This window comes from Monodon monoceros, unplaced genomic scaffold, assembly GCF_005190385.1.
Source record: "Monodon monoceros isolate NGI ecotype Baffin Bay Population unplaced genomic scaffold, NGI_Narwhal_1 Super_Scaffold_1, whole genome shotgun sequence".
Taxonomy (NCBI): domain Eukaryota; kingdom Metazoa; phylum Chordata; class Mammalia; order Artiodactyla; family Monodontidae; genus Monodon; species Monodon monoceros.
In genome coordinates, this window is record NW_021703765.1 from 25,567,791 (window position 1) to 25,595,139 (window position 27,349).

At 35.8% G+C, this 27,349-nt stretch overlaps 1 protein-coding gene across 5 annotated transcripts in view; it reads left to right on the top strand.

The window, feature by feature from the left end:
- Positions 1 to 27,349, top strand: part of PIAS2 (protein inhibitor of activated STAT 2) — a 98,797-nt gene that overhangs the window by 13,315 nt on the left and 58,133 nt on the right. For all 5 annotated transcript variants that reach the window (XM_029220839.1, XM_029220845.1, XM_029220825.1 and 2 more), the window contains exons 2-3: positions 11,094 to 11,568; positions 18,100 to 18,184. In XM_029220839.1, the coding sequence (XP_029076672.1) occupies positions 11,094 to 11,568; positions 18,100 to 18,184 (560 nt within the window). The remainder of the gene's footprint in view (positions 1 to 11,093; positions 11,569 to 18,099; positions 18,185 to 27,349) is intronic.

The following is a 27,349-nucleotide window of genomic DNA, read 5'->3' on the forward strand; positions in this document are numbered from 1 at the left end:
TATGATACAGTCCTTTGAAATCTGTTGTGACTGTGGTCAGTTTTTTGTATTTGAAGAGAATGTGTATTTTCTATTTGTTGGTGCAAAGTTTTATATATGTCCAGTAGTTAGGCTTGTTAATTCTGTTGTTCAAATCTTATATCTTTGTTTTTTTAGAGAGCAGGTGTATGTTAGTCTTTTACTAGAATTATTTTTTGTTTCCTTGTAGTTTCTTTCAATTTTTAAAATACATTTTAAAATTGTTATTAGTACATGAAAATTTATCATATATTGCTGTTGAATTGAAACTTTTACTCTGTGTAGTGACTCCTTATGTCTAGTAATGCTTTTTGTATTACATACTACTGTTTGATATTAACATACCTATTATTATTATTATTATTTTTGGTCAGCTAGTTTTGCCTGATTTTTAAAATTCCCCCTTCCCCTACATTTCTGTGTTATTTTAATCTATTGTGAATGTCATGCTATTGAATTAAAAAATTAATCTGCTATAATAGTGTTGGTCTTTGTAATTTTAAATTAAACTTTTTATTAAAATAATTGTCAATTCACTGACAGTTTTAAGAAGTAATACAGAGACATCTGTGTACTCTTTACCCAGTTTCCCCCATTGGTAATGTCTTGCAAAACTGTAGTACAATATCACAACCAGGGTATTGATACTGACACAATATACAGACTATTTCCATCACCACAAGGATCCCTCATATTATTATTTTTATAGCCACACCCATTTCCTTTCCATCCCCTTAATCTCTGGGACCCACTCATTTGTTCTTCATTTCTATGATTTTGTCATTTTAAGAATGTTATATAAATGGGCTCATACAGTTTGTCACCTTTTGGGTTCAGTTTTTTTCACTCAGCATAATTCTCTAGAAATTCATCCATGTTGTTAAATGTATTGGTAGGTCATCCTTTTTTACTGCGAGTAGTAGTCCATGGTATGGATTTGTTTAACCATATACCTGTTGAAAGACATCTGAGTTGTTTACAGTTTTTGGCTATTATGAATAAAAGTGCTATGAAGATTTGTGCATAGGGGTTTTTTTTTTTTGACATAAGTTTTCATTTCTCTGGGATAAATGCCAGGAGTGCAGTTGCTGGGTTGTATGATTATTGTGCATATAGTTTTTTAAGCACTTGCCAAACTGTTTTCCAGAGTGGCTGTACCATTTTACATCCCTACCAGCAATGTATGGAGTGATCCAGTTTTTCTGCATCCTTGCCAGCATTTGGTGTTACCACTGTTTTTGATTTTAGCCATTCTGGTATGTACCTAGTGATATCTTAGTAAGGTTTTAATTTGCACTCCCCTAATGGCTAATGATACTGAACATATTTTCATTTGCTTATTTTTCATCTGTGTATCCCCATTGATGAAATGTCGCTTCATGTCTTTTTTCTGATTGGATTGTTTTTTTCCTGTTGAGTTTTGAGAGTCCTAGATATATTCTAGATACTAGTCCTTTGTTGGATTGTCTTTTCATCCTTTTAGGAGGGTCTTGCAAGGGCACAAGTTTTTAATTTTGGTGAAGTTCAGTATATTATTGTTATGCCTTTTGTGAATCTTGCTCTGAGTGTCAAGTATACAAACTCTATGCTTAGCCCTAGATCTTGAATATTTTCTTCTGTATTTTTCCCCCTAAGTTTTACAGCTTTATTCTAACATTTAAGCATGTGATCCATTTGGATTTTTTTTTTTTTTTTTGTGGTACGCGGGCCTCTCACTGTTGTGGCCTCTCCCGTTGCGGAGCACAGGCTCCAGACGCGCAGGCTCAGTGGCCATGGCTCACGGGCCCAGCCGCTCCGCGGCATGTGGGATCTTCCCAGACCGGGGCATGAACCCGTGTCCCCTACATCAGCAGGCGGACTCTCAACCACTGCGCCACCAGGGAAGCCCCATGGAGTTATTTTTTATATAAAATGTGAGACTTAGGTGGAAATTCGTTTTTTGGTCTATGGATGTGCAGTTGCTCCAGTACCATTTGTTGAAAGGCTGTCTTTCCCTCATTAAGTTACTTTTGCACCTTCACCAAAAACTATTTGGGTGTATTTGTGTAGGTCTATTTCTGGGTTCTCTGTTGTGTTCCACTGACCTTTATGTCTATCCCTCTACTAATACTACATACAGTCTTAATTACTGAGCTAAGTTGTGAAATAGGATAGACAGATTCCTCTCTCTCTATGCTTTTTCAAAATTGTTTTAGCTCTTCTAGTTCCTTTACCTTTCCATGTAAATTTTAGAATAATCTCATCTATATCCATAAAAAGTCTTGGTGAGATTTGGGTAGGAATTGTGTTAAATCTGTGTATCAATGTAGGGAAAATTGATATTGTTACTTTGTTGAGTCTTCCAATCCACAAAGAATCCATTTATTTAGATCTTTATAGGCTTCTTTCATTTGTGTTTGTAGTTTTCAGCAAACAAGTCCTGTATATGTTTTGTTATATTTTTAAACATATGTATTTTCATTTTCCTAGGAGTGATTATAAATAGTATTGTGTTTTTAACTTGTTTTCACATGTTCTTTTTAGTATATAGAGTTGTGATTGGTACTTGTGTGTTGGTTTTGTATCCTGCCACCTTGCTGAACTCAGTTATTCGTTCTAGTAGTTGTTTTGCAGATTCCTTGGGATCTGCAAATACAGGCGGTTTTATTTTTTTCTTTTCAACCCCTATGTCTTTTCTTTTTGTTGTCTTATTCCACTAGCTAGAACTTCCAACACATCCTTGCCTCATTCCCAATCTTAGGGGGAAGTATTCATTCTTTCACCATTAAGTATGTTAACTCTAGATTTTTTTGTAGGTGCTTTCTGTCAAGTTCAGGAGGTTCTCTTCTATTCCTATTTTTCTGAGAATTTTTATCATGAGTGGACATTGAATTTGTCAAATGCTTTTTTCGTCATTGCTGTATATATAAAAGATTATGTATATATAATCATGTGATTTTCTTTTTTAGTTGTTAATATAGTGTACTTCATTGATTTCAAACATTGACCCAACCTTGTATCCCTGGAATAGATGCTTTGTTTGGTCTTGGTGTTAATTCTTTTTATGTATTGCTGAATTCTATTTGCTAATACTTTAAATATTTTAGCATCTGTATTCGTGAAGGACGTTGGTTTGTAGTTTTATTTTTTGAACTGCCTTTGTTTGGTTTTGGTATCAGGATAATACTAGCGTCATAAAATGAATTTGGAAGTCTTCTCTCATATTCTGTTTTCCAGAAGAAATTATGTAGAATTGGTGTTAATTCTTATTTAAATGTTGGGTAGAATTCTCCAATAAAATGATCTGGGTGTGTGGTAATTTCTTTTTGTTTGGAGTTTTAAAATTAAGAATTAAATTTCCTGAATAGCTAGAGGTGGGTATTCAAATTATCAGTTTCATATTGAGTAAGTTTTGGTGGTTTGTGTTTTTCAAGGAATCGATCCATTTCAACCAAGTTGCCAAATTCATGTGTGGAGAGTTGTTCTTACTATTCCCATATTATCTTTTTGATGCTGTGGTTTCTGTAATGATATCCCCTAATCTTGCTATTTTAATTGGGAAGTTTATTTCATTTTTTTTGTTGGAATTATTGACATATTTGCATTTATTTCTACCCCTTCATTTTGAGCATCTTGCTTTTGCTGGGTTTTGTCTCCCTATCTGTTTTCTTGCTGTCTTTTGGGTTGTTCATTTTCCTTCCCCCTTTTTCATGTTTTCCCCATTTTACTAGTTGTGAAATTAGTACTTTTTTTTTTGCTTTCTCACAGACTCTTGAAGTTTTCTTGAATTTTCTCTTGAAACTTTAATATATGTATGTAAATCTAAAATTACTTTCTTTTCCTTCCTTGCCTGTAGAACACTTTAAACTGCTTACCACTCTTCATGCATGCCATTTTGCCCAGCACTTTTGTTCTATCTTTTCTTAGCCTCACAAATTTGATATTATAATTTTATCCAGTTAATTATCTCCTTCCCCAGGTTTGTCATTTTCTTTGCTCATCATTCTGCTATCTGAATACTCATTCCTTTAGATTACTCTGGTTCAACAGTGATGGGCTTTTACTTTCCCTTCAATGTGTTAGGTATGCTTTCCTCTTCAGGATTTTTGCACCTGCTGTGTCCTGTGCCTTGGAATGCTTTTCCTCTGATATCCATTGGATGCTTTATTACTTTTTCAGTTACTTACTCAGTTACCTTCTCAGGGAGCTCTACTTTCTTTAAAATTGCATATCCTCTACCTCTTCACTTCATTTCTTTTTCCATGTTTATTTTTGTCCATTGTGTTCATCACCACATGTCATATTATGTATTTTATTTAATTCTTTGTTGTAAGTTTGATCTGTCAGAATTCACTGGAATTTTATTATATTTATAACTTAAGTTGGGGAGAATTGACATCTTTTCAGCATTTACTACTTTTGCCTAGTAACATAATATATTCCTTAATTTATTCAAGGTTTTTTAAAAAATGTACTATCAGTTTTTTTTAATGTAGGTCTTGAAAAATTTTTAAATTTATACCTTGGCATTTCATATCCTTATGTTACCTAGATTCATTTTAAAAAATACTGTTTTCCCTGATAAGTCATTTGAAAACCTATTTGATGTACAGAAAATTCAAAAAGTTTTGTTGACTGATTACTATTGGGTCTGATTTTTCAGTGGATTTTCTTTTATTTCCAATATAAAAAGTTCTATCATTTGTAAATTATTAATGTTACTTTTAAGATTTTTACTGTCTAGGTTCTTTGGAATTCTTTTAAATGACAAAATATAATGTGTATTTCATAGGTCTTTATGATCCAGTGTTTCATCTTTAAGTATATTTGTTATTGATTTCTGATAGGTATCCTTTATCATATTAAGAGTTTCTTTCTATTCCTGTTCATTGAGAGGCTTTGTCAGGAATGGATATTATCAAATGCTTTTCTAGCATTTATCCACATAATCATATGGCTTTTTTGTGAACCAGTAAATCTTTTTGTATTGTTTTCATTCTTTATCAATTTTCAGAATACTAATACTAAATATTCCCAGTGTTTGCTAAAGGAGATCAGTGAGTTGTTTTTTAAGTATCATGTGCAAATGATATTTAATATATTTGATGTGTTTGACTCTGATGCAGTTATTAGTCTTTTTGCTGCTCAAATTGGCTTGTCTTGGGCTACTGGGTTGTTTTCTATGTCCTTCTGACAAGATTCCAGTAGTCTTTGATAATTTCTTTGCTTTCTGGATAGGATGTTGTAGGCTTATCTTGTGCCTTTTCTACCCCAGACTTGCCAGTTTCTCAAGGAGCCTGGGTTCTTTTTGTGGGAAATGGTATTTAGACCACAATCTTTTTATCCTAGTTTTAAACAAACTGACAAATTTTGTTTAATTAAATCTAAAATACTTTCAGATTAATAGTAAAGTTGGGAAGATAGTACAGTGCCATATACCCCACAACCAGTTTCCCATTCAAGCAAACTTTTTACTATGGAAACATTCTAACTTACAAAGGTAGAGAATTCCCCGTGTACCCAATACCCAGCAGTTATCACCTCTGGTCTTTTTTCATGTATGTCCTCACTTACTCCCCACAAATGATTTTAGAGGAAATTCCATATATTTTATATAAGTTTTATTCTTAAGTATTTCAGTATGTGAATATAAGGACCGAAATCATCTTAACCAAGTAATTTACTAAATTTATGTCAAACCATTTTTATTTTCGTAGATTAAACTTTATTTGGGTACTTTGAGAGCTTTTGTGTCTGTACTCATAGGAAACATTGATGTGTTACAAAAAGACTCATTATCATCTATCTTGGGAAATGAGAAAGAATAGGTGGTATACTAGGTGTTTTGTCAGGCTTTTGCCTAAACTTATGGTTGGATGAGTGGATTCTGCTGAAGTTTGAAAAAACAATAATTTGCATATTTTAAAAACTTGTGTTTTGTGTTCAACCATTTTTTCCATGTTTGTCTTCTATCTTGTATTTGATTTTCTGACTCTTATGCTTTTGAACAGTTTAAGGAACAGAATTCCATCTTTTCCTTGAAGAGTTAGTAGAATTTATTTACTAAGCTATCTTGTCTGGACAGATACTTTTGGAAGTGGAGAGGGGGACAAAGATAATATACTACTTCTTGAATCAGATTGAGTAATTTATATTTTTCTAGGAAATAACTTACGTCTATATCTTTAAGTTATTAGAATATAACAGCATGTGCTGTTCTCTTTGTTTAAAGAAATTTGCTTAGTATTTGTGGTCTTTATGTTTCTTTTCTCATTCTCAGGACCATATTCATTTTCTTTCCCTTTTTTGGCCTGACTTTACAGGCTTCTTGCATTTTGCTTTCTAAGTCACGTTTTCTTGCTTATATCCTTTAATTCTTCACTCTTTTTGAGGGTGTGTGTTTGTTGTTACTTTTTTCATAGGCAGTTTTTTTTTGTTTTGTTTTGTTTTGCAGTATGCGGGCCTCTCACTGTTGTGGCCTCTCCTGTTGTGGAGCACAGGCTCCGGACGCGCAGGCTCAGCGGCCATGGCTCACGGGCCCAGCCGCTCCGCGGCATGTGGGATCCTCCCGGAACGGGGCACGAACCCGTGTCCCCTGCATCAGCAGGTGGACTCGCAACCACTGCGCCACCAGGGAAGCCCTGTTGTTACTTTTTTGCTTCTCGAATTGACTACTCAATTTATTTTAAATCTTGTATAAAATGGAAGCATTTAGGGAGATGGTCTCCCAAGCTTTGGCTAATTTTATAGGTTTTTAAAATGTGTCTTTTTTATTGTTTCTTTTAATAGATGATTTCCAGTTTTGATTTTTTTTAGCTGAGTGGTTACTTTTATCAGTGCGTTGTGAGGAAGAGATCCACATCAAGTATCTCAAGTAAAAAGGGATTTAATTATAGGGACTACATGATTTCACGGGAGTACAGGGCCAGGAACTGGGGCCTCCTGTGACTTCTGCAATTGCAGTATCTTTCTAACTGGCCACATAGTTTTTCTTATGGCATCAGCTCAAACATGCCTTTGATGTATTGATTATGTACCTGATTTTTTTTTTAATCCGTTCTTACTTATAAGTGAAGGTGTAGATTGTTTTAATATTATAGTTGGAATGGGCGATATTAATAATGTGATTTGTCAGTTTCCGTCAGCAGCTCTTCTCCCTTCCCCATATTATACATCATAGCAGATGGAGGATTTACAAAGCTGTATTGTTCTTTACCGTGACTTTTTTTTTGATAGATCTTTATTGGAGTATAATTGCTTCACAGTATAAATACTGTGTTACTTTCTGTTGTACACCAAAGTGAATCAGCCACATGCATACATATGTCTCCATATCCCCTCCCTCTTGAGCCTCCCTCCCACCCTCCCTATCCCACCCCTCTAGGTGGTCACAAAGCATCAAGCTGATCTCCCTGTGCTATGCTGCTGCTTCCCACTAGCTAATTACTTTGCATTCAGTAGTGTATATATGTCGATGCTTCTCTCACTTCGCCCCAGCTTCCCCCTCCCACCCTGTGTCTTCAGGTCCATTCTCTGTCTACATCTTTCTTCCTGCCCTGCAACTAGGTTCATCAGTACCTTTTTTTTTTAAGATTCCATATATATGCGTTAGCTGACCCACTAGAGCTTCCCCAAATTCTGTGCTATTTTTGACAATTTTATAGCACCTTCAAGTGGCCTTCACTCCTATATGTAATGTTTCAGTTATATAAAGTCCCAGCTTTAAAATTTAATAATTTTGTGTTATTTAAATTTGACAAAGAAAAAGATTGATTTAAATTTCTAGTCTTAATTTATTTAGCTTTTCTTTAGAAATCAGATTGCTTATGTATCTTTTTAAAAATCAGTTATGCCAACATAGTTCTCTGTAGTTCATGAATTTCCTTAAAGTTAGTCAGCAAACATTTATTGAGAAATTTCTCTGTATAGAGTACATAGCAATTGTAACTGAAGTATTAGAGGGCAGACTTTGGGAGGCAGTAGGATGAACTGGATAAAATCCACTTGAAAAAAATTAGACTAGAAATGTAGACATCAGAGATTGGTGGAAAGTAACAGTTGAAATCCATTCTTGGTAGTATTCATAGCAGGCTCACCTCAGCTGGTGGCTGCTGAAATTGGTTGAAGACAGAGTTAAAAAAAAAAAAAGGCATCACTTTAAGAAGAAGTGGGATCCAGCAAAGTTTGCCAAGAAAAACATATTCATAGAATTTGATTTAGTAATCTCCTTAGAGAATATCTTAGTAGTGAATGCTAAATAAAGGAGAGGGGTTTTTTTTGTTGTTGTTTTAAAATAGAAATGGATGACCAGAAAGATAATGTGACTTGGCCAAAGTCGTAAGTCTTGATGCCAGGACTTGACCTTCAACTAGTGATTGCTGGTGTGAAGCTTTCCACAGGGTACCATTGACTCTCAACACCATCATCTTTGAGCAAGTGCCTGGCAATACTTTATTTTGGCAACATTTTGCAGTGCAAAGACTGTCCTGTCTCCTGTTGTTTCCTTTGCCCTTCCCTAAACTGGGGGATTTCTGTTTTGCTTCAGAATGCTGTGATTCTGCATTCATAGTTGAAAGCCTTTCTCTTTCTTCCTTTTCATTTGTATGTTTACAATAGCTATTAGACCAATTACCTCAGCATTCTTTGCCAAATAAAGTTACCATTGGAAATAAGTATTATGTGACCTCCCAGAAATTCCTTTTTGAGAGTCAAGCTTTAGGGTGCCTTGTACTCTATTTTGTCATTTCTGTAACACAAGTTTCCTTAAAGTGAAGAATACCTGAAAATAAGTGTAAGGAGAGAAGCAGTGTATTCTGAGTTAGTTTGATTTCTTTAGAAAGAATCACAGATAGCGTGATTGTTATTAGCGTTCTCCATGTTTTAATGTTATTTATGCTACTGTAATATAAGCAGATTTCAATTGAAGTATTTTTTTAGGATTGAGGACTTTGGGAAAGATGCATTGCATTTCTTGCTTGGGAGGAAACTTCCAAAAGCTATCGTAGTCCTTATTATGCATGAAACCTTGACTGTTACTGGTGTGCCATGAGATAGGCCAAAATTTTTCTTGTTTTCCATCTTTGTTGTTCACAGCATAAGGGGTAAGATAAATAAAGTCTTCCTTTTACACATGGGGGAAATGAAGCGAGTTAAAGTATAACGATCATGGTATTTGTGATATATGTTGCTATTAGAGTGTGATTTAGAGCCGTACTGTCCAGTGTGGTAGCTACTAGCCACATGTGGCTCCCTAAGCACTTGAACTGGTGTTAGTCCGAATTGAGATGTGCTCCAAGTGTGAAATACACACTGGATATTGAAGACCTAGTATGAAAAAGATCTCATTGACACTTAGAAAATGACTTTTTTTTTTTTTTTGCGGTACGCGGGCCTCTCACTGCTGTGGCCTCTCCCGTTGTGGAGCACAGGCTCCGGACGTGCAGGCTCAACGGCCATGGCTCACGGTCCTAGCCGCTCCACGGCATGTGGGATCCTCCCGACCGGGGCACGAACCTGTGTCCCCTGCATCGGCAGGTGGATTCTCAACCACTGCGCCACCAAGGGAAGCCCAAAAAATGACTATTTTTAAACCACAAAACCTGTTTTCATCTTGAAATAATACTTTTTGATATATTGGGTTAAATAAAGCATATTATCAAAATTAATTTAAAATTTATTTTAATGTGGCTACTAGAAAATTTAGAATTATATATGTGGTTCCTATTTCTATTGGACAGCACTGATCAAGAGTATAAAATGGTTGCTAGGATTACAACTTAGTATTCTCTGACTTGTACAATATGAAATTTGGAGACATAATATATGAAGTAGAATTATGATACAGCATGTACATGCAGATTACTTTGATATATTTAAATTTGTTTGCATTTTGGAAAACTATCAAGTATTGCCAACAATTAAAACCAGAGTTATAGCAGTTGTTCCTGGGCTGTCAATGAGACTTAAAAGTGCAGAACGGAGGAATTACGAATCACTGCCAACTGTAGGTGTGGCCACTGCATACTCACCAGGTTGAGAAGGAATCCCAGGCAGCTGTAGAGTGTGCAGCACTGAGGAGGAGGGCTGGGGAAAGTTTCCTTAAGGTTGGTTTCTGAAAGGGCTTTTGCTCAGCTCCAGGTCTTACTCCTCTTTCTGTTTCTGGCCAGATGGTGCATGTGTGGTACAGATAAATCTGACCCAAGTGTGGTTTACCTCTGAGTTCAGAATTGGCTGAAAATGACTTAAGTAGGTGGGTTTATGAGGCAGTAAGTGCTTAGAATTTACTAGGTTTTGTTGAATTAAATAGATGGTTCCTGTGAAACAGGAACTACTTATAATCTTCATTTTACACACAAGAACAAGTAGGTAGAGTGGCAAGGAGGGTATCTTGCCTTTTAAGATTTATGACCACTCATATCCTTACTCTTCAAAGCTATTTTTCACATTGGATACTTAGCTGAGAACTTCAATCATTTTAGAAGTTTGACTGCTAAATAAGATGTATGTGGTTTTTAGCTTTAATATTTAAAAATATTATTTTCTTATGTTGTGTGTTCCTTAATATTTGAGCTGGGGTGAAAAAATTCATTGGATTTTGTATTACAGTTCTGTCTTGATTTTGTAGATTTCTTGCTTAACCTCAGAAGTTTTACAGGTACGTTGTTGCAGAAACCTACATTTTTTTGGTTAATTGGTGATAATACTGTAACAGACATTACACTGTGTATTGGTAGGGCTTAGTTTTGAAGAGGAACATTTTCATTGGTTTAGATTTCATAGTGATAAAGCAAATATGGGTTTACACTTGGGCATAATCGGATAATGAAGTGGTTAGCAGAAACCAATAGACCATAGATTACCAAAATTGAGTACAACAAAGCATAATTAACACTATAACTTGACTGTAATTGGTGGGGGAGGGGTGGTGGCTATAGAAACAATAACAATTCTAAGTGATATGTGAAAATGCTGGTTACTAGCACGTGCCAGTTGATAGAATGCTAGAAAAATCAGATTTTACAGTAGATTTTAGATAGGATTTTTATATGCTTGAGGCTGACTATTGGCTTATATCCCTTTTTTTTCTTTCCTTTTAGAATATGGTTTCTAGTTTTAGGGTTTCTGAACTACAAGTGTTACTAGGCTTTGCCGGAAGGAATAAAAGTGGACGCAAGCATGACCTCCTGATGAGGGCGTTGCATTTATTGAAGAGCGGCTGCAGCCCTGCGGTTCAGATTAAAATTCGAGAATTGTATAGACGCCGATACCCACGGACTCTTGAAGGCCTTTCTGATTTATCCACAATCAAATCATCGGTTTTCAGTTTGGATGGTAGCTCCTCACCTGTAGAACCTGACTTGGCTGTGGCTGGAATCCACTCGTTGCCTTCCACTTCAGTTACACCTCACTCGCCGTCCTCTCCTGTTGGTTCTGTGCTGCTTCAAGATACTAAACCCACGTTTGAGATGCAGCAGCCATCTCCCCCAATCCCTCCTGTTCATCCTGATGTGCAGTTAAAAAACTTACCCTTTTATGATGTCCTTGATGTTCTCATCAAGCCCACGAGTTTAGGTAAGTGTTAGAGAAATCTGTTTCTTCTGGACAAGAGATTAAGTAAAGCCAGAGGCCTTCAACTGTTAATTAATGATTGGCTGTTAGTATTATAAAACTGGGGCATTAAAATACCAAATGTTTAAATGTACAAATAAAAAGAAATATTGGCAACCATGACAGAAATCTAATATAAATCTCTTCATTCGTCAAAGTTTCTTCTTATAGCTTAGAACTCAAATTGCTTCTGTGTGTATACGAAAAGACACAAATCTTATTTATTGCTGTGGTTCCACCTTTTGATGCTTTTGATATTTTTACAAAGAGACTTAGTTTCTGTTTAACTTAGCTTTTTAAACTGTTTTCCTAAGGAATAAATCTTTTATACTTAATTTTTTCCTAACATGGCAGAGTTTGACACACGTTTTTTAGCTTTTTGTTTAATAACCGTTGACTGCTTAGAAAATGTAGTAAATTTTATATTATTAAACGTTGATACACGTGACTTTAACAAATTTATACCTAGGTTCATGACTTCTGTGCTGTAATGGCATATTTTCTTACTGGCTAATGAAATTATTTACAGAGGTATTTGAATTTATTGATAAATAAATTGTTTGGGAAATAGCATTTCATAGTTAGTCCGGGAGGTCATTTTCCTTTCCATCCTAGGAAGAACCCTTTTTGTCTCAAGTCATTTGAAAACTCTCTTAAATATATCAATGTGCTTTTTTAGTTTTGTATAGGACTGTACTTGTACATCTTGGTTGAACTAGAAGGAAATTTTAAGGGGCAGGGCTGGTTAATGGGGTCAGTATGGCCTGATGGTGGCAGGCCAAGGTGGCTGTGCTTTTCCCAGGCCCTTTCTCTTTGCTTTGTTTTTGTTTAACAAAACTGAGCCAGGGAGGTAGAGTAATGCATTTTATTCCTTCATTACATTCATTCTGAAATAAGGATTCTGTGTTTGTTCGCATTTGTGCAAAGTCCTTTGAGTAGAATTATTGCATCAAAGAGTAAGGACTCTTGATAACATATCACTAAATTAGTTTCCAGAATAGCTGTGCCAGTTTAAATTCCACAAAGTGAGAGAATGTCTCTCGTTGCACTTTTTACTTCCTGCCTTTATTGATCTTTGCAATTTCGGTAGATGGAAACTTGTATCTTGTTTAGATTTTTCATTTTTAAAATTAATAACAGGAACAAACATTTAAAATGTTTATTACCCAGCTGTGTTTCTTTTATGATTTTACTTTCATTTTTAACTTTTTTTTTAACCAGGTTCATTTATCTGCTTAAAATGTTTCCGTAATTTATTTTTTTGTTCCTCCTTTTTTCATGGTTTTTGGTTCATACCAATGTACATACAGTGTCATGGCTCATTCACATGTTTCTTAGGAGTTATTGCAAATTTATTTCTTCGTGTTTAGAGAAAAAGTCAGACGAGTAATGTGCTTAGGTGACCCTATCTCATGGAACTCCTCAGGAATATGGCTAAGGCAGGACTGAGCATAAGAGGCCATGTGGGGTTCTGGTTACAGGGGAAGGTGTTTCAGAACCGGATCGAATGCCTGGAAGGAGGATGACTGGAGATGGAGAGAAGATGCAGCAGCATGTCTTCTCTGCTCCTAGTGTCAGCGGTGTGCCAAGCAGCGAGCTCTTAAGAGGCTTTGTGCCTTGCTTTCCATACTTTCCTTTGTTCAGAAACAGAAATAGGAATTTTCTTACTTTTCTGTATTCTTCATAGAGTTTCTCTTTCATTAACCTCAATTAAAGGAAGGTAATAGGCTTTTTATAAATTTACTAAAATAAAATTTTTGTATCTCATGTGGCTTAGATAAAATAATGCCAGAGGCATTTTTTGTTGAAGAGTGGGTAAGACGAAAACCTGCCTTTTGCTCATAGCTTACATTAGAATGTAAGAAATCCATAAAACCTCAGAGCTTATAAAATAACTTTTTGCTCCTGAGCTAAAAAATTGTTGACTCATGTATTTTTCAGGAGTTCTGCCTATCATTGTTTTTATAAACTTTATAAACAGATTTTGTTTATAACAAGGCTTAAACATTTCCTTATCCTGCCTTCCCCAAAAAGAAAAAATAAATTTTCTTAATGTATATAGTCTTATTATTTCAGATTGATAAAACAGTGATCTAAAAAAGGCTGTTTTAGACTTTGAAGTAGAAAGTTAAAACATCGGCGTAATACCATATAATCTGCCAAATAAAAGTGGAAAAATTTAATCATTTCCAGTAACGACCTTCATATGAAAATATTTAGTGTCATGATGTCTAAAGCAATGCAGTGACATTTAGAAATTGCCTTAAGTTTTAATGATTTGGTTATATAATGTTGAAAATACTTGTAAAAATTAAAATTTGGGGTAAATCCATTTATTTGGAACACTGTTATGGAGAAACCTATTTACATTTGGGAACTGAGAATTAAATTAGCCTCAGGAATTGAAAGAGAGAACAAATCCGTATTTCAAAGCACATATTCTTTACATCCGTGGGCCAGTCAGTGTATTCTCGATTTAACATATAGTTGATTAGATGATTTCTAAGCCATCAACATACTGTTGAGCAGGAATTAATTAACAACATGGGAAAGATTGAAAGAGCCCTGGTAGAAAAAAAACAAACAAAAAGTCAAAAAATGTCGTTCCAAAACCTCTTGGGAATATTGAAGCCAATAGCCCTTTAGTATTGAGGGAATCGCTGTTACAGCAAGGTGCATGTATTGATGCCAAGTAAAACCCCCAAACAACCACGACGAGTATATTCTATTTAAGAAGATACATTATTACATAGTTTTGCAGTTTGGTTTTATTAAAATTGTTCAAATAAAACTATTTTAGCATTTAAAATGACAAACTGTGGCATCTAGAAAGCATGAGTGTACACAGTAATACTAAGTGAGGTTCTCTATAGCTGAGGTTTTACTGTAACAGATGCATAATCCCCTAATCTGAAAACAGGCTAACAAAATCTCTCTTCTCTTCCCTTAAATAGCTATTCTAATTTGCTCTCACAGGCAGTATTTTTGTCTTTTTTTTCAATTTTCTGTTTTCTTTCTTTTCTTTTTTTAAGATAATTTCTTGTGGTGATGAAATCCTTTCTCTTTAAAAAGTTTGTCTATATTCAGTCTGTACAAAAGAATACATAAAAAACATTGTTATAAAGAATATCCATGAATGAACACCTGTGAAACCACTGCACAGTTTTTAAGAAAGGAACATTGCCAGTATCTTTGAAGCCGTTTCCTTGCCTTTTCCTTTTTGAGTTAAATCACTATTCTGGATTTTGTGTTTCTCTCTTTTGCTTGTTTTACCATATGTGTATAAAAAAATGTAATGTTTAATTGGCTTGCTTTTGAAATTTATATGATGGTATACTGTGTATCTATTCTTCTGTGACTAGCTCTTTTTGTTCACTCTGTTTACAAACATCTACATGTCAATATGTCTAGCTGTTTGGTATTTTGTGAAATACCTTCCAAGTATTGTGAGTCTTTGATTCCTTAAAATTTCTTCATTGTACTTTTCAGATTACAAAAGTAACTTATGCTAGTAATTGAAAATTCAAACATAGAAGTATAACAAAAAGGGAAAGTCCCTCATAACCTCATTTATTACTCAGCTTGAGTCATATCAATAATTAACTGTTTCTCTGCATATTATGTCATCTTTTTTCTCTTCCCCTTCATTAAACAAGGCTCTTCTAACCACAGAACCACTGTGCCACTTTTCTGGTGGAGGTAGTAGGCGTTATTCTACTTGTACCACTGTGAAAAGTGCTCTCTGGAGTTCTGCGCCTTGACAATCTTTCTTAACTGTATTTCTTAGAAATATATTGTACATCTGTAGATTATAGTAGGTCTGCTATCTTGTAGATGTACCATAACTGAACCAGTATTGTGTTGATGTACATTTTCAGTTGTTTTCAGTTTTTATTATTTATTCAGAAGTATTTTAGTGTATAACATATCTTGGGCACTATTCTTGCAGTCTTAGAAACATTGCTGCTGTGAGCATTTTTGCATATGTGTTTCTGAATACTTGCGTTGCATATTCATGAAATGTAAATGCCTAGATGTGCCTATTTTGGGTCAAGGAGTATGATTATTTAATATTTTGATATTCAACTTTTGTAGAGAAATTTTGGTTGCTTCAGAAGCATCGTAGCAATTTATACTCCCAATAATGTATGAATGTATTATTTTCCCTACACCTCATCAGCATTGTGTTGTTGGTCTTTTCATCTTTGTAATCTGATAGGTGACAGATTAATGAGCGTCAGCATCTTTTCTTATTCTTAAATTTCTGAATATTAGGAAATACTCATTAAGCCTCTGGGTGTAGTTAAACAGGTTTAAAGTGATATGCACATTAGTGTAAAGCCATTAAATCACTTCACAATCTCACTTCTAAAGAATTTGGATAAATTCATTTCTGTTAACTCAGTTAACAAGTATATAATGAGGATTTAATTTGGATATGGTCATGTAGCCTAATTGTGGAGAAGTCAGAAGTATGGAGTGGGCTTTAGGAATTTTGCTGTTTAGTTGGAGAGAGAATATTAACATGAGAGAAAAGTAGCAAGCAGTTATATGCTTGTATGACGAAGCCCTATAACTTGTGAACCTAAAGCTCAAATATTGTATTGGCTTAATGAATGAAGAAGTTAATCAAGACTTTTTGGAGTAGGAGGGACACTTGAGGGAGCTTTGAAGGATGAATGTGCCTGCTTTGAATTGATGGAGTGTGTCGGAGAGTGGGCATCAGGAAAGGTGAGAACTGTGAGTAGTCACAGGAGTAGAAATAAAAATGACACAGTTGTGAGACCTGACAGTGAATAGAGCAGGACTTGGGGAGACACTGGAAATGTAGATTTGTTAAGAAAGAGTTGAGGCCATTGTTATGGAGGTTCTCATAGATAAAGGAGTTTAGACATGGTTCATTCACAGGTAAATTCTGCTTAGCATTTTTCAGCAGAGGAATGGTGATGAAAAAGTGGTGCTGAGGATTACCAGCTCTGCACTTGTGTTCTGATGAGGGACTGGCAGAGAGGCAGGGTTGCTCCTTCATTTGTACAAAGTAATAATAGGTTTTGAGTAGGATGGTGGTAGTGAAAATAGGAGGCAGCCAATAAGAAAATTAAAAAACAAAACAAAACAGGACTTAATGACTAACTGGATATAGGGGATGAAGACGGAGAACTGAGATAAAGGAAATGAATGATTTCTGTGATTGAACAATTGGTAACAATTCTCCTTTTTTCATAATTCTGAATTAAAGCCACTGTTTTACAAGAAGAGTGAAACCTCAGTACTCTGCCCTCCCCAAATGATCTTTGCAGCTGGTGTATAGGGAGAAGAGTATTTTAGTATTAAACATCACTGATGGTTATTAACATAATGATTGTTTCTGTATAGATAAAATTCTTCCAGGTGATTCGAGTTTTCTATATTCTGTTTAAATCTCATAAAATTAGAAAAATTTTGCTGTGTGTATAGGAGGATTATCATTTTAGAATGTTCTCATAAAGCAGTGTTTAATGATAACTGTAAATTGATTATTGGAATATAGATGCATATTCAGTCAAGTGTTCATTGAAAGCATTCATTGTTTTAATGAGTACTAGAACATCATTGAATCTGTTAAAGTTCTTTGAGAAGAAAATACACTTCAGTTTTTAATAATACACTTCTGAAGGATGACTTCATTAGATAATCTTTTTAAACTAGCTAATCATCTCTATGCCGATAATTATTTTGTGTCTTAATAAGTCTCCCAACCTAGAAGTTTTAAAATTTTATCTTATATGAATGCTCTGTGTAATTGAATATAAAGTATTGAAAACAAAACACAACAACAAAAGTAACAAAACACTTGAACAAGAACAAAAGAGACCTGAATCTTGGATAGAATTCTCCTGGGGGGTGTTTTTGACTTCCTCAGACTTTTCATTAGATGATACCGTAGTCAAGGATGAAATGTAATTTTGAAGGTTGTGTTTTATATATATATATATATATATATGTGTATATATATATATATATATATATATATATATATCTCCTTTTTTTTTTTTTTTTTTTTTTGCGGTACGCGGGCCTCTTACTGTTGTGGCCTCTCCCATTGCGGAGCACAGGCTCCGGACGCGCAGGCTCAGCGGCCACAGCTCACGGGCCTAGCCGCTCCGCGACATGTGGGATCTTCCCGGACTGGGGCACGAACCCGTGTCCCCTGCATCGCAGGCAGACTCTCAACCACTGCGCCACCAGGGAAGCCCGAAGGTTGTGTTATATTTTGATTAAAATTAGTATGTTAGAATAAAGAATGACAAATGTTTAACATTGAACCGGCTTTAGAGTGACTTTACTTTCATGAGTCCAAGATGAATGTAGCTTAGTACTTTCTATTGGTGTATTTTAACCATAAAAGTTTCAGAATTCGGCAGACTCTTTATCAGAAGTGCCTGGTTATTGCAGGTTCTTCTGTTATTGGATTTGTTATTGGAATATTATCTTTCTTTTTTTTTTCTTCCCCAGTTCAAAGCAGTATTCAACGGTTTCAAGAGAAGTTTTTTATTTTTGCTCTGACACCTCAACAAGTTAGAGAGATATGCATATCCAGGTAAGAGGAGTTTGGAATATATTCTCCAGGATGTTGGTGTATTAGTCTGCTAGGCCTGCCGTAACAGAGTACCACAGACTGGGTGGCTTAAACAACAGAAATTTGTCTTCTCACATTTCAGGAGGCTTGAAGTCCAAGACGAAGGTGTTGACAGATTTGGTTTCTTCTGAGCCCTCCCTCCTTGGCTTGCAGATGGCTGCCTTCTTGCTGTGTGTACTCACATGGCCTTTCCTCTGTGTGCCTGTGTATTCCTGGTGTCTCTTCTTATAAGGACACCAGTCCTAGTGGATTAAGGCTCCACCCTTATGACCTCATTCAATCTTAATGACCTCTTTGAAGTCCCCAACTCCACAGACAGTCACACTGGGGGCTAGGGCTTCAGCATATGAATTTTGGGGGAACACAGTTCAGTCCATAACAGTTGGGCCATTTCTCCTTAAGGTAAGCATAGTATATTTTGACTAAGGTTAGCCAAATATTTAATAAATACTCTGTTAGAAAAAAATTTTAACTTTTGAATAAAACCCCTTTGAATTACTTTTGGCAGTAACTTTTTTTTAATGAAACTTTTATTCTAAATATAGCAACATAAAGAATTTGTGGTAACAGAACAAAGATAGAGTGACCATAAACTTCATCATCCAAACATACGCATTTTTAGAGTGAAAATGGATATTATTAATAATTTTTTCTGGGATAAGAACATAAACTGGGACCATTCTGAGCTATATGCTCACCTAGACCAAAAAATTAGCAGAAATATGAATACAATTATGAAAAATACTCTTAGCTTTTCCATTTCAAAAAATAGGGTAAACTTAAACACATTTATAAAGAGCAAATGAACTAAGAGATAGGAGGAAAGAAAAGGAAATCTGTAGTATATACTTTCCCAGTTAAAAATATAGTCATCGTTGGTGTTAATAATATATTATTTATAAGACTTTAGAAAGATTTAGCATAAGAAAACTGAGACTTCTGCAGGTCACATGATTTTCTGGGATTGTAGAGTTAAAAGTTGGAACAAAGATTTGATCAAATTAGAGGTTTTTTGCATCCTTTCAACTCTTCATTAGAACACTCACCTTCTCTGAGATGTTAATAGGAGTGTTTAAAAAGTAAAGATTCAACAGTTAAGTTTTGGAAATTCTGTATTCAACGTAGGTACATAAGTTCTTAAAGCCAGACTTTTCAGTCTTTAATATGTTAATGTGTATTGTCAATCTCCCAGGGTGGTGGATCCAAATTTATGGGCCTCTCTCTCTCTTTTAAACATCCTGACATCTTGAAGATGCACTGTTATGTGGAGGAGTATGGGACACACACAGCTTTAGATTCTTTCGTTAATCACATCACTGCTCTCAACAGTCTCAGAATGATTTTATAACTTGACCTGGTAAAATCTGAGCTCCCAAAAATTAGTGCTTAGATAGTCTGGCTCTCCCACAAAAGGGAAAAAGACAAAGTGTTGAAAAATAAGATTAAAAGAAAAAAAAAGAGGCAGTACTAAGGATTAGTCCAAAAGACCCAATATCCAAATAATAGAGGTTTTAGGAAAAGTAGAGAAAATTTAGAGGAGGAAATTATCAAAGAAGTAAAATGAATGTAGCTTGATGGAGTTCATGTCCACCAGGGGCAAGACATTGCAGGCAGTTTTTATAAATTGGAAGTACTTTCAATCTTGGGGATAGTAATAAACCAACTAAAAAATTAATAGGATAAATGAAAAATTATATTTTATATCCAAGCCATATCATCATTATTAAGTTTTGTTTGTTATTCATTGATGATTCCTTGCTTGAGAACATTTACTAAGTGTTTATTAGGTACAAAACACTGTATTGTATGACATGCCTCTTTTCTACAAGTTGCTTGCAGTCTCGCTAGTGAACTAGCTCATATACCTAAAATGATTGTTGGCATTGCAAGAGCCAGCATGAAAAGAGCCAATTCAGTAATGACAAATAAGAGCTGATTTATAGGAGAAGATTACTATTAACGTTGGTGGTCTGGGAAAGCTTCTTTAGGGTGTTGGGTGGGCCTTTGAAGGAAGGAGATTATTTACTCAGCATGGAATTGTGAATAATATGTACCATTTGCCTTAAAAAGGTGTGTGTGTGTAATTCGCGTAAGTACATAAAATATGTCTGGACAAATATGATAAGCTGCCTCTGGAGGAGGGAATCAGGTGGCCAGGGTCGGAATTGGGGGAGTCTCTTCACTTTATATCCTTTTTTGTATCTATTTGAACTATGTGAATGTATTAACTAGTCAAAAAAAATGAATGACTAAAATTTAAATAATTATTTTCAATTAAAAATCTTAATCATGTTCTGCAGATGGATGGTGGTGATGGTATAATGTGAATGTACTTAAAGCCATAGAACTATACACTTTAAGATGGTTAACATGATAAATTTTATCTTATGAATATTTAACCACAATAAAAATAAAAAAAAAATTAACCATAAAAGTAAGGCTATTTGTGATCCTACCAGCAAAGAAGACAAAACACACATACACATGTGCATGCAAACTCCAACCTTTTCAGAGTTGGGTAATCAAATAGTAAAAAATCTCCTTCCTAAGAAGCAGAAGTAACAGTTTGGTACCCATTACCTAGGTTTAATAATTATCAACATTTTGGAATCTGTATGTGACCACTCCTCAACTTTTTTCCTGAAATATTTTAAAGGAAATTGCAGACATCGTGTAATTTCACCCAGAAATACCTCAAGATACATCTCTAATTTTTAATGTAATCACACTAAAAAATTAATAATTCTTTAATATAAAAGTGTCTACCCTATATTGAAATTTTCTCAGTTGTTCTTCAGTATTCAGACATGTATTATTTTGACTTTTATGTCTCCCAAGATTAAAAAAAAACCTTTTTACTTTGAAGTAATCTTAGGTTTATAGAAAACATGTGAAAGTAGTAGATAATACTCTTCAGCCAGTTCCTTTAATATTACCATGTTGCATAATTATAAGTGCAGTTATCAAAACCAAGAAATTAACCTTGGTGTAATACTATTAACTAAACTACAGTCTTTATTCAGGTTTCATCAGTTTTTTTTTTTTTTTTGCGGTACGTGGGCCTCTCACTGTTGTGGCCTCTCCCGTCGCGGAGCACAGGCTCCAGACGTGCAGGCTCAGCGGCCATGGCTCACGGGCCCAGCCGCTCCGCGGCATGTGGGATCTTCCCGGACTGGGGCACGAACCCATGTGCCCTGCATCGGCAGGCGGACTCTCAACCACTGCACCACCAGGGAAGCCCTCATCAGTTTTTCTGCTAATTAATTTCTGTTCCTGGATCCAATCCAAGATCCCAAATCACATTTAATAGTTGTGTCATTAGTCTCTTTCAGTCTGTGATGGTTTCTTAGTGTTTTCTTCTCTTTCTTAACTTCCGATATTTTTGTGGAGTACTGATCAGGTATTTTGTAGAACGTTCCTCAGTTTGGGTTTGTCTGATGTTTTGTCATGATTAGATTGAGATCATGCATTTTTAGCAAGAGTACCTCAAGTTATATGCCATTCTCAGTGTATCATAACAGTGATCCATAATATTGATACATCTTATATTTGGTGATGTTAATTTTGATCACTTGGGTAAGGTACTGTTCACCAGACTTCTGCACTGTAAAGTTGCTGTTTTTTTCCTTTGTTATTAATAAATATCTTGGGGGAGATATTTTGAGACTAGGCACATATTCTGTTTATCTTCAAATTTTTCCCACCAATTTAGCATTCACTCATGGATCTTGCCTTCAGTACTTACTTCATCATAAACACTCTTGTGCTCCAATGATGTGATTTTTCTGTTATTATTCTTTTCCACATTGGAGTTATTCTTTTGTAAGGAAGGGCTGTCCCTTGCCCCACATTTATTTATTCAGTTACTTGCTTGTATCTGTGTGGGCCCTGGAGTACTCTGGGGTGCTATATAATCCATATTGTTGCTCAAACTGTTCTACCTTTGGCTATTGGCCATTCTTTCAGGTTGGCTCCTATGCCCTTTTGATATGTCTCCACGCATTTCTGAGGACTACTTTACTGCTCCAGGCTCATCTTTTATTTTCTCTGCCCCAGTTCTGGAAAGATAACCTCTCCAAGGAGCTCTGGTTCCGCTCTTACAGTACTTCCTACCACTTTCTTTGGAAAAAAGCGGTTCATTTGACTCTGTTAGCATATTACACATTCTGGATTTGTATAATTGTGCACCTTGTGGTATCATTTGACTTCTATCCCTATGGTTCTCAAATTTTGCTGCATATTAGAATCAACTGGGGAGCCTTTAAGACTCCAAATACCCAGATTTCATTCATACCAATTAAATTAGAATCTCTGAGGGTGGAACCCAAACAGCAGTAGTTTTTAAAGCTCCCCAGATGTTTCCAGTGTGCAAATTTGAGAACTGCTGTGCATCCAGCTCCTCCCCTTTGCCTGTAATGGTGATAAGGTCTAAACCAGAGGCGTGAATACATTCAGGTTTGGGTTGGTTTTTTTTTTCTATTACATCTTATAACGATTGAATAGTGAGTTCAGCTCTGTTCTTGGCTATAGCACCACTCCTTCCATTGGGTACCATTGCCTCTATAATCATGCTCTCTCAGTTTCTTACACTGACATCTCTTGCATGTTCCCGAAATCAGCGTGTGATTCTCTTCTCGCTGCTCTGTGATAGTATCTGTGGATGTGCTTTTTTTTTTTTTTATTAACTGGCTTCAAAGAGATTTTTGCTTAGTATATATTTCAGTCTATTGCCTATTTCATTAATGGCATGGGATCTGCCTGGACAGGCCTCTTTGTATTATCCCATACTTCATCTACCACATCCCCTCAGTTTGCTACACTCTGTTGATCCTTCTTTTATGTCTCTTTCAAGATTTAAAACTTGAATTAACTCTACCTTTGAGGGAGTTAGCATGGTCTTTAGAGTAGTATCAATTGGAATGTGAATTCTGGCTCAATCACTTAAGTCTGTCTGCCCCTAGGTAAGTTCCTAAAGCCTATTGAATCTTATTTACCCAGTGTGTAAAATTGGAAAAATAATCACCACCTCACTCAATGATTGGGGGTTGAATGCCATTACTGGCTCTACCTCTGCTTATCCTGGTGAGTAGCATCACCATCTATCCAGTTGCACCATTCCAAAACCTGGGTACCATCCTAGGTCCCCTTATCCTACCTTCCTGTATCTAGTCAGTCACTGAGTCCTATCAGTTATTATCCCTAAATATCATTCAGTGATATTTATGTTTAAATAACTTTCAAGCCCTCATCTTTTGCCTATACAATTGTAATGACCTCCTAACTCTCCCAGCTGACCAAGTGATCTTTCTAAAGCCCATTCAGTTTTTTCTTTCTTGTGCTTAAAAACCCTGTAGTTTTTTCTTTCTTGTGCTTAAAAACCTTATGAAGTCCATACTCCATTGCTTGACAATTCTCTTCAACATCCTACTCTACTCATCTTCTTTTTTCAAAATTTAATTTTTTAAATTGAAGTATAGTTGATTTACAGTATTGCATCAGTTTCAGGGGGAGGTGCCGCTAAGTTATTCAGATACATATGTATCTTTTTTTTTTTTGCGGTACGCAGGCCTCTCACTGCCGTGGCCTCTCCCGTTGCGGAGCACAGGCTCCGGACGCGCAGGCTCAGCGGCCATGGCTCACGGGCCCAGCCGCTCCGCGGCACGTGGGATTTTCCCAGACCGGGGCACGAACCCGTGTCCCCTGCATCGGCAGACGGACTCTCAACCACTGTGCCACCAGGGAAGCCCTATATGTATCTTTTATAGATTCTTTTCCATTATAGGTTGTTACAAGATATTGAATATAGTTCCATGTGCTGTACTGTAAATCCTTATTATCTATTTTATATATATGGTGGTATCTTTTAATCCCATACTCTTAATTTATCCCTACCCCTAGCCCTCTTTCCCTTTTGAAAACCGTAAGTCTGTTTTCTGTGTCTGTGAGTTTGTTTTCTGTTTTGTAAATAAGTTCATTTGTGTTATTTTTTTTAGATTCCACATATAAGTGGTATATAATATTTGTCTTTCTCTGTCTGACTTACTTCACTTAGTATGATAATCTCTTGGTCCACCCATGTTGCTGAAAATGACAATATTTTATTCTTTTTTATGGCTGAGTAATACTCCATTGTGTTTGTGTGTGTGTGTGTGTGTCTGTGTGTATCTGTATCTTCTTTATCCATTCATCTGTTGATGGACACTTAGGTTGCTTCCATGTCTTGACTATTGTAGTGCTGCTGTGAACGTTGGGGTGCATGTATCTTTTTGAATTAAGAGTGTTTGTCTCCTGGATATATGCCTGGGAGTGGGATTTCTGGATCATATGGTAACTCTAGTTTTTAAGGGAACCTCCACACTGTACTCCATAGTGGCTGCACCAATTTGCATTCCCACCAACAGTGTAGCAGGGTTCCTTTTCCTCCACACCTTCTCCAGCATTTATTATTTGTAGACTTTTTGATGATAGCCCTTCTGACTCATGTGAGGTGATACCTCAGTGTGGTTTTGACTTACATTTCTCTGATGATTAACAATGTTGTTGGCCATCTGCATTTCCTTTTTGGAAAAATGTCTGTTTGGTTCTGTTCATTTTTTAATCGGGTATTTTTTTGATGTTGAGTTGTATGAGCTGTTTATAAATGTTGGATATTGATTCCTTATCAGTCATATCTGCAAATATTTTCTGCCATTCCGTACATTGTCTTTTTGTTTTGTGGATGGTTTACTTTGCTTTTGTAAAAGCTTTTATATTTGATTAGGTCCCATTTGTTTATTTTTCCTTCCTTTTCCACGTTAAGGAAGTTTTCAGCTGTTATGTCTTCAAATGTGTTCTCAGGCCCTTTCTCTTTCTCTTCTCCTTTTGGGGGCCCCTATAATGTGAATTATTAGTGATTTTTGATGTCCCAGAGGTCCCTTAAACTATCCTCATTTCTTTTCATTCTTTTTTTCTTTTTTCTGTTCAGTGGCAGTGATTTCTGCTACTGTCTTCCAGCCCACTGATCCATTCCTCTGTATCATTTACTCTGTTGTTGATTCCTTCTAGTATATTTTTCATTTCAGTTATTATATTCTTCATCTCTGGTTGTTCATTATATTTTCTAACTCTGTTAAAAACTTCTAACTTCTCACCCTGTGCATCCATTCTTCTCCCAAATTCTTCGATCATCTTGTGATCATTACTCTTTCTTGGGTAGATTGCCTATCTCTGCTTCACATAGTTTTTCTTCTGGAGTTTTATCTCGTTTCTTCATCTGGAAATGTTCCTCTGCCATCTCATTTTGTCTAAGTTGCTCTTTGTATTTTTGTGTATGTGGTAGGTTAGTTTTGTTTCTCGACTTTGGAGAAGTGGCCTGTGTAGGATCTACTAAACTTTTTTTAATCATCTCATCTCCTGTCACTCTTTAGCAGCCTATACTCTAGCTAGACTTTCATAGCAGTGCATCTTTGCATATCCTCTTCCTCCTTACTCTGTTTGGCAAACGTGAGTCATGTTTTAAGGGCCAGTTCAAGTCTTCCCTCTTCTGTGATACCTTTTCACATTTCCCCAAATTCATCATTTGTCTCTCTCTGTACTACTCCCATGTACTTATTTTCTATTAAAGCATTTATTTGACTACTTGGTTTCAGTAAGAAGTTTGTAAATTCAGCATCTGTTACTCATTTTTATATTCTCAGAGCCTGTCACAGTGCCTGGCATATAGTAAATGCCTTTATATCTGATAAATGAGTTCAACATGTGAAAGTTCCTAGAGCAGTGACTGGCAGAAAATGAATGTCAGAAGATGCTTAGTCATTACTCGTCACGTTTGTGAAGATCTGTAACACATTGCATTTCCCAGTTTATGTTAATTTCCCTTACTGGAATAAAGTATAAATCCTTAGTGAACCATTCAAAACCCTTTATAACGTTCTCCCATTTATCTTTCTAGGTTCATCTTTTGTCTTTCTCTTTTTGAAAATTATGTTCCCAACCTAACAAGTTTCTGCCATGTATCTCTGGTTGATACTCACCTTTCCTTCCGTTGAGAATCACCCTACTAGTGAAGACACTGTTACTGATGGAAGTGTGTCTCTCTACGTGGAAATAGAACCACTGCTGTACAAACCCTGTTTTCTAATTTGTTTGGACTGATTGCCTTGAACTTTCAAGACAAAATTGAATTTCCCTCTTTTCTGTAACACTTATTTTTCATAATGTACTGTAACACTTACCACATATTATTTTAGTTGTATATATTTGTTACTTACTAGCATATGAGACCTTTGAGAGCAAATATTATGTCTTATTTGTCTTTGATGCTCCAGCACCCAGACTTTGCAGTGTTTCTTGATTTTAATGAGCAGAATGATATGAGTTACTCTCAAGAGGTCAGTGTTGTCTAGGATATTTTGAATTGGCATTTGAGAAATGTGGAAGCTACCACTGGCAAGAGAAATAGTTAACAATAATAGCAGCCAGCTGCTCACACTTGTTGAGCACTTCTTATATCCAGGCACTTCGCATGTAGTATTAACACGTTTGTCACAACAACTTCATGAAGTAGATGCAGTAATTTTCCATCTTTAACAGATGTAACTGAGGCACAGAAAGGTTAGGTAATTTGCCCAAGGTCATACAGTTTGGGACTATGGAACTCAGGCTGATCACTACTGTGCTTTACTGCCTTCCAGTGAACATAGAGAATTGGAAGCAGTAAGAAGCAAGTTGGAACAAGATGGAGGGCTATATGTACTCTCAAGACAGGACTAGTCTCTAATGATCTTCTCTCTGACACAGTCCAGGATTTATGATAATGGCTAAGGAGAAGATTTCTTAAACTGTAAAGAGAATACATGTCACTTGGGGAATCTTACTAAAATTCAGATTCTAATTCTGTAGTTTTGGAGTGGAGCCTGAGATTCTGCATTTCTAACTAAGAAGCTCCCAAGCAGTTACAATGCTGCTTCATTGTGGACTCCATTTTGAGTGGCAAGTGTTCAGGAGGTTCCATCCCAGAGATATTTCACATAGGACTCTGTTAGGCTCTCATCTAGAAATTTTAAGATTCTGTTTCCTTATTCGGGTACATAGTTACGAAGTTGCTGGGGTATAGAGGTTCTGAGGCTCTAGACACCAGTTCTCTAT